This window comes from Acanthochromis polyacanthus, chromosome 8, assembly GCF_021347895.1.
Source record: "Acanthochromis polyacanthus isolate Apoly-LR-REF ecotype Palm Island chromosome 8, KAUST_Apoly_ChrSc, whole genome shotgun sequence".
Lineage (NCBI taxonomy): Eukaryota > Metazoa > Chordata > Actinopteri > Pomacentridae > Acanthochromis > Acanthochromis polyacanthus.
In genome coordinates, this window is record NC_067120.1 from 33,266,399 (window position 1) to 33,285,161 (window position 18,763).

Sequence of the window (18,763 nt, forward strand, 5' to 3'; positions counted from 1 at the left end):
TGACTTTCCTTTCCGTTTATTAACCTTCGCGTGGACACAGACACAACTTTATAAAATTAATAGTGAACACATTTAATACAAAGATGCACAGCAATACACGTGGTAGTTTAATTACACAATTCAGCACTGCATAAAAAGTACATTAAAAACATGGCAGAAACGTTGGCTTATCGTAACACAAACGGCATCATAGAAATATACATTCGATATATATGCATATCAGAAACTTCTCTGCTTCTGCTCTTTAAAACTCTGACAGTTACAACATCTTTATTTGTCATGTAATACTTCATTTCCTTTCAACAGAATATCATAAAATATTTACAGAATCTGATAAATACATAATTTGGCAAAAAAGAAAAAAAAACATCATGCGTTTGTGTTCATCAGCATCAGTTCGTAAACAGTGAGTAGATATTGGCGACATGCAGGATGAACCAAAGTCATAAGAAATGCAAGGATTTTGCAAAAGCTAGCAAAATGGCCCCATATTTAACAGCCTAATGAGTTCCCACAGTATCCCACATCTATTCTGTGTTAGTGCTACAGCTGCCATTATGACCACATTTAATCTGAGTCCGTCCTCTTCGATTAGCGTTATACCCGCCTCTCAGACCACTGCTGGTCAAAACCTCTAAATAAAAACCTCCCTCCGGTGACGGGGTGAAGAAATCGTGCTCTGCTGAGTCCGTCAGACCACCACACACGAGCACAAACAGCTTTCATCTGATCTGCTACCTCAAAAAGGATCCATACAACAACGGGAGAGGAATCAACCACTGATACAGTTCAGCTTAGAAAGGACTTCACACAAAGGAGTTGTATGTATCACATGGTATCAATCACAAGACACATCCACATGCAAAAAAGCAAAATAAAAACTCTACATCTCAATGAATCATTTTTCATCTGTCTAAAAATGGTCAGCGTTTTAACCTGCATATCATCTGGACTCTTTACACATGCAAGGTCCTTCACCTTCGTAGATCTTTAGCTTAAAGAAACAAAGAATATCACTTCTGATGGATTCACACTAGATATTGACCAAACATCCTGTAACCAGTAAAAACTTTGCAAATAGAATGGCAGGAATGTCTTCAATGTTTGATTTATTTTTTAGCTCACAGCTGACATACACACTTTCGTTCTGTATTAACGAGAAGAGAGGTTTCGTCGAGCTATTGTACAGCTTGTTGGGCTCCATCTCACTCTGGCGCCGTGTTGGTCGGCGGTAGATTCCGCTGTTTAAAGTACTGAGTGACCTGCTGAGGCAGCTCGGCCAGGACGGATTTAGCGAGGGTCTCCTTGGGTGCCTGACGGAGAAAGAGATTAAAACAAAGCATTAACTTCTACAAAAACACTGAAGGGTTGAAAAGGTCAGGACACTTCTGATTGCCTCTTGTGCTCTTTTGCCACTAATGCGAATGACTTTTCCAGTATGACAATCGTATCTGCATGTACAGTGTTTTGGGATGGCCTGTTTCAACATGATAAAGCGCCTGTTAATGAAGTCATAAAAATGGTTTTCCCAGTTTGGTGTGGAACAGCCTCATCAGCCCACACAGAAACAATTTACAACTCAGAGTGGAAACACGAACTTCCAGGCTCTGCTGAAGATGTAAGACAACTTCATTCAAAATCTCACTGTCATTTGTACCAATTCTGAAGTCTAATTAGAACTGTCACTTTACAATTGTACACCTCCACCAACCAGTCAAGTTGCTGTTTACATCCACGATTGTCCAGACTGAAGTTCAGTTTGTAGGTTCATCCACAGAAACAAAATAATCCTTGTATGTGTTCACATTTGGCCCAGTAAAGATGATTCTGATACTATATACAACAGTAGATAATGCTTCAAATATGGATGTTGCAGCAAAGAAGCCACAGATTCTAAAACATGGATGCTTCACACATCCTCAACCCATCAACGCAGAAGATCTAAACAATCACTTGGTTTCAAGATGGACACCCAACGTTAGTGTCACCAATTCAGTATCCTGCCAAATGTGAAGTATTGTCACAATCTCTCCTTCTGTTCCTGAGTTTTGGTGTTGTGGTGTCATCAGTGTATTCTATTTAGATGTTGTCATAATTACTGCATGAATTCTTGAGTCATGGCCAAAAATGTGTTTTGTGAGCCAACAGTGACCTTTGACCACCAAGACCTAACAGTTTCATCATTGAGTCGAAGTAAAAATTCTTGATGAATTTGAAGAAGCTCTGTGCATTCTTTCTAAAAAACCAACAGGGGGCGACTTGTCTGTTGGCAAAAAGAAGTCAGATTGTACTGAAGTCAATGAGGAACATGTTGCTACTTTCCCCTTGATCGGTCACCTCACTGAACATTTCCCAAATGAGTTTATAGTCTCAATTGATAGTTTCAGGTCTCCTTCAAAAGTACAACATTCATTTAGTAAATTATGGTCCCATTTAGAATAAAAAGACAAAAAAGTAGGGGATATTTTAATGTGGAGTGTCTTTGAGATTGACAGGTTGTTTGAATGGTTTTCAATTACATTCACACAAAGATTATTAAGTTTGATTTCAAAAGAGTAAGATGGTGCCTGCTAAATGCCAAATATGAGTCCTCAAAACAGTAGTCTACAAACCAACCATTGATGTCCCAGTGGCCTGGAACAAACATATGTACAGTATGCAGCAGGGACAGCTAATAAAACCCTGCTGAAATGGAAATTGTATGAAGTTACAGGTGCTAGAGGAACAGAGGCTAGCCAAGACCGGAAGTAAATCATGACACTTTACCCAGTCGCAGTCAAATACAAATCAAGACTCGGGGTTTTATTACTTGAGCCTACGTTGCTCTGGTATCCAAATGACAGCAAATATTTGCAGCTAGTTGCTAAAACGTGAAGCCAGAACACATAAAATAAGATAAATAATACAATTTATTGACCAGCCTGTTAAATGACCTCTAGAGTTCCTCAGGGCTCCATCCTGGGACCACCCACTTAAATTCTCCCCTTCAATGCACACTATCTGGCAGTTTTGTTTCTTTATTATCACTGCTATGTCCATGTATTTATGAAATCATTTATGAACTTTGATACCCTCAGCACAAATGTCTTAATGACTTGAATGTCTGGATCACTCAGAGCATCCTGCAGTTCGTCACAGTGATTTAAAACCAGCCCTTTGAAAAATATCAACACCGCTTCCCTGTTTCTCATTCAAAGCTGGTTTCCAGAAACCCCTCTAATCAGTTACTCAGTCCCATTCTTCTCAGCTAATACCTTTGTCTCTTCTTGTCTTTTTTAACAGCCAAAACAAAGCGCCCATTGCTTTGTTTCCTCATCTCTTCACTTTTGAAGTGTTCTGTCGTCTTAAAGCAAATAAGCTGTTGCACAGTTACATTAGCTTAAACGTCTGCTGAGTGATTACTAATTAAGACTCCACAGAGCTCCCATATCAACCTGGTGCTGCCTTCACTCTGGCTTCTTGCTAAATTTAGAATTGAAAACAAAGTGATTCTAGTTCCTTTCAAAGCATTAGTCAGAAGGAGAGCTCCTGGTGATGCAGCAACTTAAGGTAGCTGAGCTTTTTGCTCCAAGATTACAGATCAGAAAACTCTGCTCATCTTCAAACAATTTATTCTCAGGGTTTGTTTTACTAATGCAAATTTTCTGTTCTCATTCTTAAATAACTGTACCTTTCTTTGATTGAAATCTGGATTCAGAAACTTATTGTCTTCTTTGTAAGTATGACGCATTTAGTGACCCTGGTTTAGAAACTTGTTGAAAAATTGAAGTTTTACTTACACTGTGCTTGCTCTCATGAATTGGTCTTCAAAGCAGGTCCTGATTACAGTACATGCATTACTTTCTCATCAGTGCTGGAAAATAACACTTCAAGTCCTGTCTGAGTTGCAATTTAAAAGCACTTGTACTTTATTTGAGTATTTCCATTTTCTTTGTACTTTTAATCTACTGCAGTTCAGACGGAAACATACTTTTGTTACACGACATTCATCGAATGACTTTCGTTACTACTTACTTTACAGATTCAGATTAATAGCACAACATAAATCCAACAAACTAAATGTGGTTTATTGTCATGTATAAATGCATCTTTTTAAATTTACAAGCTACACAGTAGTCTACAAAGTAAAAATATAACCTTTGTAAACATATACCAGCTGCATTAATGTACAGATTAGGGATGTCCCAATCACGTTTTTCTGCCCAAATTCAGTCATATCTAAGTCATTTATTACTTAATCTGCCAATTTCATCTGATATCATTTCCTTGGATAATACACACTTGGTTGTTTGCACTTGCACTACAGGCAAATTCATTTTGGCAAAGGATTTTGGGGTTTAGCTACCAATGAGGCACCGTGACAAAGACTTCTGTGATGCTTAATGACCTGCAGCCAGGGCTCATAGGTCTGAGTCAAGTTGACATCAAATAGAAAAGTGATCCTATATGCCAGTAGCAGTTGAAACAAAAGTGTCCTTGTGGCCTAAATCATATGCCTATAAACTAAAACAACAGTATCATCAAAGAACGACTTATTGTCATACGTAATTTCTGTTATCAATTAAGCAATTATTGATATATAATTTTGCATATGTTAAGAAAATTATTCCACATTTTCATTACTAACATCTTGCTACAAATTGCGGTGGTGCAGATGTAAACAAAGGATCAGGTTCAGGTTTGTGCAGACAACAGTCAGTTTAAAATGTCCTCATTAGTCTGCTAATAAATTCTCCTGCATCAATAACTACAATTAAATAAACTAGATTTTTCATAAATTCTGCAGAATTACTTGCACTTTAAGTACAATTTTACTTGTAATAAAGTATTCCTACACAACTATTACATTTTAGTATAACAAAAGCACCTAACTTTCAGAGTATTTCAGAGTCACCACCAACTAAAGAAACTTTCTAACAATCTGCGGTGAAAGTTAGCGTGCCCAGCACAGCTCATTATGTCAGGTCACTGTAATTTCTACATTTTCTCAGCTTCATTTCTCCCTCTTCCTCTATGTTCACTCATTTGCTGTCTTTCAATCTCCCACCAACCTGGAATGAGGCCAGAAAACACTGTCTGTTCCTCCCACTACAGAGGAAGTCAGCTCGCCCACCAGTAGCAGCCCACACAGACAAAGTACACACATGAAAACATGACAAAAAGCCCCAAAATGCACTAAATGAGCTCTCCTGTGCACAGCCTGAAAATGTGCACACACTAATTAACCTGTGCGCTCACCTGCAGCACACGTGTAAACTCTCATTAACAGGTTTAACATGCACTGTTTGCTTATTAACACAACACGACTCACAGTGTGTCTGCTGAGTCTGAGATAACCAAGCAGCTACCCTCATAGAGTGGATACTGTGAGAGTTGTGTGTGCGATCAGCTGCAACCTGAGCAGCAAAATTCTGCCATTTTAGAAACACGTTTACATTCAGACAGTATGACAGCATGTCATTAGGAACGACCTCTACTGCAGACCTAAGATGGAGTCAAAGTGACGCCGTAAATCACAGGTTGACACGTTAGTTTGGTGACTGGAAGACATTGAACTTCACTGGGACCCATTTGGTTTATGGATGATTCATCACAAACTTTTAAAAGTTTAGAGATGGTTGTGTGTTCTGAATATTCATGTTTCAACAAAGTCAAAGCATTTATGGCAGTATTTGTTCCTCTATGTGTATTTCAGTGTCTAGTGTAAATCAAGTGTTCTTTTAGTTTGTCAACATCTCAATATGGTGTTTTTTGTGTGGTGGAACTACAGCGTACTGAAGGCAGTCTCATGTCTCATATATCTCATATGTGTAGCGCAATACTGCCTCACATGGGGCACCAATTAAACCTGTAGTGTAATGTGTAGCCTCAGTGGAACAAAAATACCGTAATAATAATGTGTAGCATAATTACACTTTATAGTGTAAACTACATTCTATGATTAAAATTTTGTATTTATCAGAAGTACCACCAAATATAAAATTTGGTTAATCAAGTGAAGTGCAAAACTATCCAGTGAGCACATTAAAGTGCAGTTAAAATCATTCTGAGATTATGACTATGACAACAGTACTTGCTTTAATAATTTTCAATCTCTTTGGGGCTGCAGAAACAAGCTTTAAACACAAAATGGACACATTTTTTTACCAAGTGCCAATATGGATAGTGCTTATTAGTATTCCAGGAAAGCAATAACCAGCACTTGGAACCTATATACATTTCCAGTAAAATGAAAATCTTGACATCAAAATTTGGACAACACAAACTTCAACACGAAACTTTGTTGAAATGGCTTCAGTTTGGTTTGTCTCTCTATGTGTCTGTATGCGTATAGTACTTCAACCAATACTCACATTACGGAAATCTCTGAAAGGGACGAACTGCACGATGTCCCGAACGGCCTCTTCTCCCGTGCTGGACCTCAAAACGCTGGCGTCTCCGTCGAGGAATTCCATGGCAGCGAAGTCTGCGTTGCCCACACCGATGATGATGATGGACATGGGGAGCTTAGACGCCTGTACGATGGCATCGCGGGTCTCATCCATGTCGCTGATGACACCGTCTGTGATGATGAGGAGTGTGAAGTACTGCTGCAGAGGGGAAGAGGGATGGTGAAAATAGCGAAATGGAAAGAAAATCCCCCCAAAAACAGGACTTTTAATGGAGCTCTGGCTGGGAAATCAACTATAACCCCAATAATTATGCTGTGAATAATGGTGACAAAATGTTTTTTTTTAAAAAAAAGAAATGGAAATATTGCTTCAGATATCGCCATGATTAATCGTGAAAGGAGAAAAATAGGAACCAGAATGAAAGCTCTTCTGCATTTCAGCACATTGAGCTCCATTCATATGATGGAAAACACCATCTGTTCCTGAAACAAAGACCCCAGAGATGAATGATGAATGAGTAAATGAAGTTATTATTACTCAGATCCTGGAACAAAGAACACACCTACAGCAGACATCTACATTTTCAGGTGTGTCTGACTGGTTTCTCTATAGTTTGTGAAAATCTGTGTGTGTTTAAACTGACGTAGAATGGGAAGTTTCATGGCCGAATCTAAAGATGTAATGTGCAGACAGATGGCACTCATCCTGCCTCTTCTCAGTCATTTTATTTACAAACAAACATACACAAATGCTCAGTAAACCACTTTCAGGAGACAGCCTCCTGTGGATAAAATAGACTTACATCTGTGGTAAGGTGGGAGATGGAACGCTTTTTTAGTCCAGTGTTCTGACCAAAATAAATGAAGGAAATACATTTTCATGACAAAAACATAGCATCAAACTTATTTCACAAGGCAAACACGATGGATGGTGCTGAAAAACAAACCCTTTATGACAGCACTTGAAGCTAGGTAAAGTATTGGAAGTATTTTATTGCTTTTCAGCATTCAGTCATGGTCAGTTTAAATAAGACACCCATAACTCCTCTGAAAGAGTTATGACTTCAGGGGCTGAGAGGAGAGACAGTGTGCATACAACAACAGCTGGCGATTCTTCAACCTTCAAAAGGAAGAGTGGCAAAGAGGAAGGCACTGCTGGAAAAAAGCTCTATTTAAATCTTGGCTACAGTTTGCCAAAAGGCTTGTGGGAGACTCCGAATTTAGGCGGAGGAAAGTTCTGTGTTTGGCAAACACCAAACACTGCACATCATCACAAACACACCACACCAACTGTGAAGCATGGTGGTGGCAGCATCATGATGTAGAAATGCTTCTCTGCAGCAGGCCCTGGAAGGCTTGTAAAGGCAGAGGGCAAAATAATGGAGAGAATATCAGAAAATTCAGGATAACAACCTGAAGAAGTGTGCAAGAGAACCATGATGAGGTAAAGTTTGTGCTGCTGCAAGGCAACGACCAAAAGCCTAGAGCCAAAGCAACATAGAAAGAATTTAAAGACAACAAGGTGAATGTTCTGGAGGGGCCAAGCCAGAGTCCAGACCTGAATTCAGATGAGAATTTATAGCTAAATTTGAAAAGGGCTGTTCAGTCACAATCCCTGTGCAATCTGACAGAGTTCAAGCAGTTTTGTAAAGACAAATGGGGGGAAATTGCAGTAGCCAGATGTGCAAGGCTGACTGAGACATATCCACACAGGCTAAATGCTGTAACTGTGGCCCAGGGTGTATCTATTAAGCACTGACTTGAAGGGGGTGAATACTTATGAAATCCCTTATTATACTTTGATGTTTTTGAATTAATTGACACTACTTTGGAGAAATCTGTTTTCACTGTGATATGAAAGAGTCTTTTTTGGGGGTAAATATTTGTCCAAAAAGCTGAATCTTACAGATTGTGATTCAGTGTTGAAAACCAATAAAAGGTGAAACTTTTAAGGGTGGTAAAGCCTCTTTAGAGGAGCTGTACATGTCTTTTTCATGACTAGGGCTTCATAAAAATCTCCGGTAAGTCACAAGAAGAGAAAGGCTGAATTGTAGATCACAAACGCACCCAAAAATAAGCAAAAATCAACCTCTATCAGACTGATGGAAAGATAAATGTATGGAGGAAAAAATACAGCTGATGACCCAAAACATACCAAAACCATGGTAAGGCCATCTGTCAAACACTGTGGTGTTCGAACACACTGATGATTCAACAGCTGATGGAAGAAGCCAGATGAATGCAGAGGTATACCGGACCAGTTTGTGTGTGGAGATTTCTCCAAATGCATCAAAACTCCTCCAGCTCACAGCAATCCTGAACCATCTGTGCCTGGACGACTTCAGCAAATCACTGAGAGCGAAGGATTTTCCACAAAATATTTGATATGATAGTTTAATTTGACTTCATGTTTATTTTCACAATCACTTTGGGCACTATGGGCTAAAAGGGCTACATCTCCCACACTGTTGTCTCTATATTGATGTAAACCCACTCAAATTAAAGCCGAGACTTGGCACTTTCATGTGGCATCCGTTATTTTATTCTAAATTGAATATGCTGCAGCACAGAGCCTGGAGAATAAGAAACGTGCCACTGTCTAAATATTTACCGTCTGGACTGCATTTCCCTCTCTCTCGCTTTGACATAAACACAAACACGCATTAGTTCCACATAGTAAAATACAAATGGTTGCCGTGTGATAAGAAGAGACAAGGTGAAGACGCACACTTTACTTGGAGCACAATCGCGTTTCCACGTGACACACAAACAGACACGCACACGCAGGGAGGGCTCTGAAGCCGCTCGCTTTAATGTGCTAACAGCAGCGCTCATTAGAGAATAATTATCGCGCACACAGACAGGGTGGCTCACACACTGGGACAGACTGCACTGGCCTGCAGCCTGGGTGTGTGCGGCGCCAACGCGGTCGTAGGTTCTCTCATTATCTGGAGAACAGAAACGTCGAGGCAGAGCAGCAGCCTCCAACCTGCACCCACCCACTTTCTGCAAGACACATCAGCCTCAGCACGACCCCAGCATGTGGTCCACACACTTCTGCTACAGCTGTCACATCTCATTGTCTGCTACTCCTTCCTATGTTCCACCCGTGTTTGAACTCGCTGTTATATGAAACAAGAAAAGGGCCCGCAATCATTTCCTTACAGAAACAAAAGGACAGTGACACATAACACGCAGACGTGTACAAGCCTTTTGTGTACTTTGCTCGTGTATTTGTTCTCTGCGGGGTGACAGGGTGCAATTAGGGACAAAAGCACCGTGGGAGCATAATGATACCCAGCTACTGCACTCTCTTCAGATACAGGGGGACATGTAGCATTTGTGTAAAGTTTGTGGATACCCGAGCTTCTGAGAGGGTCACACATCTGTAGGCACATCTGCAGGAACATCACGCTGAGCTTTCACAGTTTATTTTCACTCTTACTTGTTTTTGGAATACGTGTGAAACTGCTGTTTGTGACCACTGCTGTGTTGATTTGAAACATGAGCTTAAAAATAATAGTGTTATCGCAAGAAATATGTCACAATTTTGCTCAAAGCTCAAAAACTTCTCACGACAACATGATTCATTCAGGTCAATATTGATAATTAGTAATCATTTTTAGAGATCTATTGTTAGAACCAGGAGGTAGAAAGTTGATTTTAGTCACCTTGCTTTGAATTTAACCACTTGAGGCTATTTTTTCAAGACACATAGGTATATCTGAATATCGACACAGCAGTAACAGAAAATTACCCATAAATAAAAATGATTAAGGATAACAGAATGATCTCTCTTTAATACACATTAACCCCAAGAGCCTCAAAAAGCACTCTCTAGGTCATTCTTGCTCTTGTCACATTTTTCTCATTATTGACTGCAATATAAAGTCTGCACCCCTAATGAAACAGCACAGCAACTGACAATAAAAAGAAAAACTTTCAACAAAATGCCCAAACGGGTTCCCAATGATGGCTCTTCATACTACATTTTTTTATATTTATTTCCACACTTGTCTCCTATCTACTGTGTGTAGGACAGCCTGCAGTTCTGCCCAGTTCAGTTAAAAAGTTCCAGATTTTGTTCCAGAGCACAAGATTTTTTTTTAATTTTTTTTTACACAAACTGATTCATGAAAACAATTTGTTTTTGGTGAAATTTTAAATGGGACATGTATTGGAACAAGATTTTAAGCTTAGATTTGACAACATTTCCAGGCAAATTTGCATGTTGCTTCAAAATCTGTTGTTTTTTTCTGTTACTACTTTTTCTGGCTCTGATAAATGGTGTAATTTTGATTACTTTTGTTTGAAAAATATTATGCCTTCCAAACTCATCAGTGGGTTTGGGGTTTTAGAGGGTTTAACAAAGAAAGCAAGTAAAATCTGGAAGTGCATGGACTCTCTGACCTGCAAGCAGTTTCTGGATGTTCTTTCAGATTTTTAGTCATTGTGGGCTCATTTTCACTTCAAAAAAAAAGTCCTGGAACTCTAGGGAAACAGTACAACCATGACTAGAAGGACAGAGAACTGTCTTCTGTGCAATATGACACCGTTACAATGCAAGAACTGATTCAATAAAGAAAGCCAGACTATTGCACCTTGAGAGACCTGCACAGAAGCCAACAGGGAGAACAATGGGGGGTGAAGGGGCTCTTTTATCAAGGGATATGATTGGCTGTTTGTAAGCCAGGGAGGGAGCATGGTTGGAGTTTGTTCATGCAAACATTTAAGTCAAACTGTTGAACATTTAATTGAACAACTTTCTCATTGCTATTGGTGTCTGTCACTGGGACATAAAGCTGTTGTTTTACCACAGAGACCTGAGACCGTTGTCATCTTCAGTGCCTCAATAGAACACAACTGGATTTCACCTCCCATCCAAGAGGCTTCTTTCTACTAAAGCACTTAGGATAACCATGGCCTCAGTGACTGACAGTCTACAGACAGCCAGACACACAATTGTGTTTTTGACACTGTGTTATTGTCAGTCTCACACAACCGAAGAGGAAGTTCTTATAAATCCAACGTGAATGACACAGTCCCACAGCTTGAGGAATACTGCACCGAGGAACGCTTCCAAAATAGAAAAGCCTTTCTGGGTTTGAGATGGAGCCTCAGGCTTCATCTTATTTTGGATTTTGTGTGTTAGTGCCTCTGACATATAATCCAGTGGTTAAGCAGTCACAAGTGCAGTCTGCTGCAATTCACTAGTTCTGACTAAAACTGAAGTCAGATCAAACAAGCTTAGCTCGGATTGGCTCCTCTGCTAAGAGATGACTATTTAGGATGGTCTGTTTAAAGCTGTGTGTTGACAGGGACACTCGGTGAAGGAAAACGCTGAGAAGCTGCAGGTTGCGTTTTAGGAAACTAACAACAATCAGAGCACTTCCAGAATTTACAAGTCATCTGAGTCTTAGTTAGCTATGGCAATATAAACAGATCATCCACATGTGAAAGGCTGCAAATAATCAAAGTTTTAAGCAGCACACCAGAAAGCCTGTACAGTCATATTTTTACAGTTTCAGAAATACTTCAAGTAGACCATTATACTTGCTCTTATTCATCATGTCTGCCATCATTACTGCTGTTTTACATGCCTGAACCAAAACATGTATTAATCAGCTCCAAACTACAGAACTCAGCTGCCATGTTTTTAACGCTACATGACACAATATGACATAGTAATAATGTGATCAATCAAAAAAAAGTAAGAAAAATAAAGTTTAAATTCTTTATTAGTGTTTTTTAAAACTGAAAAAACCTGGAGTTGATATGTACAACATTTTCCCAGGTGCCCACAGGTGTTACCAATACTGAAACTTTCACATGCTATACATATTTAACAAGTTACATTTTTATTATTCAGGAGTTTGTCAGATGCTCATAGGTTCCTATACTACTTCTCTCTGCCTCCAGTTCAGAATTTTGGTTGTACGTTGTACCAATATTCACACTATGAGATTTGATTAAACAATGTATTTTTGGCAGAACCTTTAATGAGACCTGTACAGTGAAGTAATTCAAATGACTTTACATTGTCTGGCTCTGATAAATGGTGGAATTTTGGTGTTTTTTCTAAGACAACATGCCTTTCAAAGCTGATGAATCAGTCATGGGGTTCAGAAGGTCAACCAGAACCAAGAGACGTGACTATATCACTCCTCTTTACACTGGCTCTCAGCATATTTTAGGCCAGAGCTGAAGATTTTACTGATTATTTTAAAGGACTGAAGATGGCTGAAAACTAAAGGGGACAGAATGGAGCCCTGAGACTCTGAAACAATCTGGAACATATGGGAGAGCTTTTACTTCTCTTTAGAGCATTTGTGCATTTTCCAACACTGTGATGGTTTTGCACTGAATTGTGTAGCAGCAATTGTGGGTCTTTGAGGCTGTGATTAAGCACAATGGTGCTTCAAGCTAAATGCTAATGTGTCACACTGTGGCATGCACTCAAAGACAATGTTGATATTTTGACGCTGCGAAACCATAGTATACACTACCGTTCCAAAATTTGGGGTCACTTAGAAATGTTGTTATTTTTTTGAAAGAAAAGCAGTTTTTTTCTATGAAGATAACATTAAATTAATCAGAAATCCAATCTGTGAACACATATACAAAATTGTACAGAAATCTATCCAGCAGCCATTGAGATATTTGAGTCTGGACCAAAGCCTTGGACAGACAGAGCTGACCGACTTAGCCACCCCTCGAGCCAAGCCACCGGCACGGAAAGCAGTAAATGAGATGGAGGAAGCCAGAAAACGTGTGAAAAGCCTGGTCAGTGTCTCAGCTGCAGAGAGGTGTAAGATAGAAGAGGAGAGGACAGAAGTTGTCACTCCGGTCTGTCACCCTCCTTCCTGGTCAACATGCCAGCAGCTCGAGCCAACAGATGTACGCACTTGTTCGTCCCGTCAGCCGTCAGAGTGGATAAATAATGAGCACTAACTCCCCTGACAGGCTGCTCACTGCTGCTCTACTTCTGGTGAGTAAACACAAAAACACCGTTTGCTTTTCTTTGGTGTGATTCGCCCGAAGGTATGATACCAAGAAGAATATGATCAGTGAAGTGAATGAAAGGGAAAGCAGAGAACAAAGTGAGTCAGACACAACAAAGACACTTGCAGAGTTCAAATAAAGGTAGAGAACCATCTCAGAAGTCCACGTTTAGTGCAAAAGAGCAGGAATGGCATTCAAGAGGGCATCAGTGAAGAGATCAAGTAAACCTAAAGAGCTGCGTAAAAGTGCTGAGACGGGTGGAGAATAGAGTAATATATGACATGGAAAAAAAAGGTAGCAGAGCATTGTAGATCTGTGAACTCCCAGATAGCAAAATATGGGTGAATCAATGTTGAATCTATGTTGAGACCTAAAGTAGGAATTATACAGAAAGCGCAAGGTTGATAAAATGTTGAGTCAACGTTTGCTTTTCAACCATAAATCACACTTTACCCACATAGCAAAAGATGTTAAATCAATGTTGAATTAGGGTTAAGAAGGTTGAATTTTGGTTACGGTTGAAGATTAATGGTTGGATCAATGTTGATTCAACAACATTTTGTCAACACTGAAGTTTGTGTTTAAAAGATGCCGTTGAATCTACATTGTATTTTGGTTTAATTAAAAGGTTTGACAGGTCAATGTTTAATTAACCCTTTAAGCTTCAGTCAATTCCAGCCGTTTTCAGTACAAAAAATCGCTAATATTCTATTTTTAAATTAAAAAAATTACGAAAAATACGGGGAATATTGGACGGGCATCGCGAGGTGCATTTCCTTGAAAATGACCGATTCGGGGATTTTATACCGACTTCAGGACATGTTTTGGACAAAATAGTTTACTGGCTTGTGTCATCTGGATGTAAAAGGTTGGATTATGGCCGTTTTTTGTGGATTCTTTTTTTTGTGTGTAATAATGAACCCGGAAATGTGAGTCGCGCTGTGTGCGTTGAAGCCGTGTATAGAGAATGGATGGATGAATATTCGTTTTTGTCGGACAAATGTGTTTTTGACACCCGCTGTGGTAATCGCATCTGAAAGTGGTTTATACCGGCGGATTCATGAGAATCTAAGCTTTCCATCGGCGTATAGTGTTTGTATAATCGTGTTTGCAGCCGTCGGACATTCTTGAAATTCCTATGCAAATCACGATATTTGTGAGTTCACAAATCTCTCAAGAAACCATCTTGCTCCGCTCCCGCCTTCACTTTTCGTACAGTACCAAGTTGGTTCGGGCCAATCACGCAGCAGTATTCGTGTGTGGGGCGGGATAATGGGCGGGATATCCGGGTGTGACGGTGACACCAAGCGCCAGTAGATCAAAACAAACATGGCAACGGAGGACAACGATCGTGTAGATGCTGCTATTAAGTCAGTTTCAGCTGAATCTCCTATCGCTTCTTTGAAGGAAGAACAACGAGAGGTGCTTTGCGCATATCTGGATGGTAAAGATGTTTGTGCTTTTTTACCTACCGGTTTTGGTAAGAGTTTAATCTACCAATTGGCTCCGCTCGTTGTGAAGATCCCGCGATTGGCTAAAAACAAACCTGTTAGAGGCGGGACATACTGTTGCATTGTCCAATCCGTGCCTCTTTCCTCCGAACGGATTTACATGGAGCGGTCCCAGATTGATATTGTGGAGTACTATCAACTACTACACAATTATTAATCTGGCTATTGCCAGGTTAATAAAAGGTCACCAAAGTTAGAATCATTTGAGGACCAATTCTGCCAATTCATCCTGTATATGCTAAGGTACTTTAGTACAGAACAAAGTGGCTGACAAACAGACTGACATCAACATGCCCAGAGGTTAGAGTGGCTATAAACAGTAAAACAAAGCAAATTCAGACTTTTCCTTAAAGTAACTTGTCGGTGGAAGTGATAACGGTGAAAAAATAAAAACTGAAAGAGTTGAAAGTAAGAGTAACAGTGCCTCAGAGGAAAACAACATCATCTGCCACGGCTGATTTCACGGTCTGTCCATTCTTCCAACACTGCTGCTGCTGTCCACTGTGGAATTTAAAAACACAATACAGACTGAAAGCAGCACAGTTGCTGCAGCCAAAGCTGGAAGGAAAGGTGGGAAAAAAACAGAACAACAATATAACATTTCAACAGTGTGAACGTACAAGTTAATACGTGTATCGATATCAGTGCCCCCCGATTAAGGCATGTGGAGATCTAACTATTATCATATTATCTGCATTGCTATTCTTATGCCGTATGTAAGACTATTGCAGACTTGTTCTTTCAGCTGTAATCATGGTGGTGTTAAACTGTGTTGATAGTAAGTGAAAAACAAATACGAAAGCATTACTTCAACTGGTTAGTAGGCTCTCTGCAAATCAAATCATGCGGCCTATAATACGATGAAATGCTTTTGAAAATTTCCTGGCGTTGACAGGGAAAAACAGCAAGGAAGACTGGACTTGACATCTGTCATAGCTATGCTTATTAGGGGGAAAAAAAAGGTTCACACGCTCTCTATTTGCACAAGGATTTTCAAGGAATGTCATCCATTTTCTTCTGCTTAACCTGGGTTAGACTGCAGAGGCAGAAGGTAAAGCAGGTCCCTCTTTAGAGTAATGCTTTCCAGTTCTTCTCAAGAACATCCAAAGTGTTTCCAGGCCAGATGAGATGTGTAACCCCTCCAGTGAATTCTGGGTCTACCCTGGAGTCTCCTTCCCATTGGCTGTAAAACTTTCAAAGGAAGGAGCCTATCAGACATCCTAAACAGATACACAAACCCCTTGATCAGATAGCCAAATCACCTCTTGTAGCTCTTCTCCGGGGTGTTCAAATGTGTTTCCAGGCTCAATGAGATATGTAATTTCTCCAATGAGAACTTGGTCTACTCCGGGGTGTCCTGCTAGTTGGATGTTCCCACATAACCTCCAAAGGAAGATGTCCAGGAGGCATCCTAATCAGATACCCAAACCACCTCTTCCAGTTCTTCTCAAGGATATCCAAAGACGTTCCCATGCCAGATGAGATATATAATTCCTCCAGCGAGAACTTGGTCTATGCCGAGGTCTCCAGCTGGTTCCTTTTGATATGACGGAGCAGCAACTGCACTCCAAGCACCTCCATGTTCATGTTAATTTTAACCTTTTACGTTGGTTTATATACATTAAATAAGCATTTCTGTGACCAAACCATCAGACTGAAAGAAAGGACTCACAACCGACAGTTTGGTAACAGAGTGTAATAAAGCCAGTAATTCTGGTTCATCAGGACATAGCAGCCCCCTTTATGCATATGTTTATTGATAGCTCTAGACTTTATTTAAAAACTTTTTTTTTTACTATAAATTCCAGAAATTTTGCACCTTGTTTTGTAATTTCTTTGATTGCACATTTGAGCAATTTTAGTACCTTATTTCTTCAACAAGCATGTTTTTGCACATTGATCCTTTGTACATTTGGTTTTCTTATCTTTCTTGAACGTAACTTGTGATCTGTCTGTCTGTCTGTCTGTCTGTCCGTCCGTCCGTCCGTCCGTCCGTCCGTCCGTCCGTCCGTCCGTCCGTCCGTCCGTCCATCCATCAGACAGTTACAGGAGCAAATACATACTGCATAAAGCAACTGTTTCACAGATTGAAACTCAGTATTTCTACATGCATGTGCAGAAAGAAGAAGTTCCTCCAGTTTAAAACCAAACCTACACCGCTGATGGGCAGGTCTGTCTACAGAACACAGTACTCTGACAGTCTGGCTGGATTTGTAGCTGTTGTGGTTGGAGTCAGCAGCTGTGTCTGGCAACACAAAACTCCTCCAGCAACATATTCTACCTCTCAAGTGAGAAATGAATAGAAAAGAAGAGCCGGGACTGGAATGCAGCCTGCATATTTGCAAATATTTTCATCCCAACAGCGTCTCAACAGGTTCAACTTTAGCATAATTAAAACACTGAAAGGCAGATTAAAAAGGTAAGTTGTTGTTCACCCACCGCTGCTTTCTCCTGCTGAAGGGCCTGAGCAGCAAAGCGTGCTACATGGTTGATGATCGGAGCGAAGTTTGTCGGGCCGTAGAAGCGAATGTGAGGGAGGCAGGCGGAGTAGGCCTGGGCGATGCCTTCCACGCCTGGAGATGCAGAAAAACATGAAATTTAACATCAGACACAGTGAGAAATGTAAAGTTGAGTTAGAGAAATGACATAAGGAGGAAGACAGGTGTAAAATCCATACAGCACATCTCCAAACTCCAAGGAGACTTCTCAACCAGAGGCCAGAAGCTCATGAAAACATAATTGCGTTTCTCATCAGTGCTGCTATTTTAGACTCCAATCAGACAGGGATCATTTGCTGAACCTCCTGCACTGCTTTTTATTTCTTTAAGGGAACTGGGAACACTTGAACACAGCTCTACTTTTCAAAAGTCTCCTCACTCATAACTCATTTCATTTTGATGAAAATATACACCTTCAGAGCCAGAAATGCAAATAGACAAGAGTTTTAAATGTACTTACTGTAAGATTTCAGTAGCTGAGAACAAACAAGCATTTGTTTGTCAAATATAACAGTAAGCCCTTGTTAGGAGAGTTGCACATTATATAAAAAGCTTTTACACTGCAGCACTTGCAGACCCGCAGTTCAGGTTTTGTTGCTTAGTCCGGAACTTTTTCATCTCAGAGTGCACCGGAGGCTGCATTGGCCAAGAAAAGAAGCTAACCCTAAAAAGAAAAGGCCATTTGCGGAGGCACATGTTTTAATAACAGCAAGCCGGGTATCTATTTTGCAGAAGAATATAATATTTTGACACAGGTCTTCTCCAGCAGGGTATAAATGCACTTACTTAACACGACCTTCCTGATTCCATCAGGCTAAAATATGCCTCACACAGTTTCATTCTGGGCGTCACAGTTTTGCTCTCAGCAGTTGCCGCTCAAGTGGGTCGCATTTGTCAATAAACACATTTGCATTCTTCACATTTCAAATGCTAATGGTGTGTTAACAGATGCAACCGCACCATATTAAGAGGACTTTCTGTTTTAATAAAGAAAGGTACAAGATGCTGATGAGGTGCAAAATGTATTTAGGTGTCATGATGGTGAAGAAATGTTGAATAACCTTTAACAGGCACATTTAAGCAAGACAAAGAATCTGTAGCCATAATAGCAGCTATGTCTGGCATAAATGGTGAAATTCGGTGCAATAGAAAGTTCTGAAATGGAGGTTTTTTTGGTTTATTGTGGCTAGAAGGAGAAAGAATTAAAAAGCATCTTCTGTGCAGTAAAACAGCGTTATACTATCAAAAACCGAAAGACAAACGTGAAAGCATAATTTCTTTGATTATTTATCTTACAAAATGAAAAAAAAATGAAATCAACATGTACAACAATCTTTCAGTTCCTCTCAAGTGTGACTGGA

At 40.0% G+C, this 18,763-nt stretch overlaps 1 protein-coding gene across 3 annotated transcripts in view; it reads right to left on the reverse strand.

Moving 5' to 3' along the window:
- Positions 1-18,763, reverse strand: part of cpne2 (copine II) — a 78,368-nt gene continuing 59,605 nt past the window's right edge. For all 3 annotated transcript variants that reach the window (XM_022205588.2, XM_022205586.2, XM_022205587.2), the window contains 3 exons: positions 17,344-17,477; positions 6,354-6,590; positions 1-1,313 (listed from right to left, as the gene is read on the reverse strand). In XM_022205588.2, the coding sequence (XP_022061280.1) occupies positions 1,206-1,313; positions 6,354-6,590; positions 17,344-17,477 (479 nt within the window). In that variant the 3' untranslated portion in view covers positions 1-1,205. The remainder of the gene's footprint in view (positions 1,314-6,353; positions 6,591-17,343; positions 17,478-18,763) is intronic.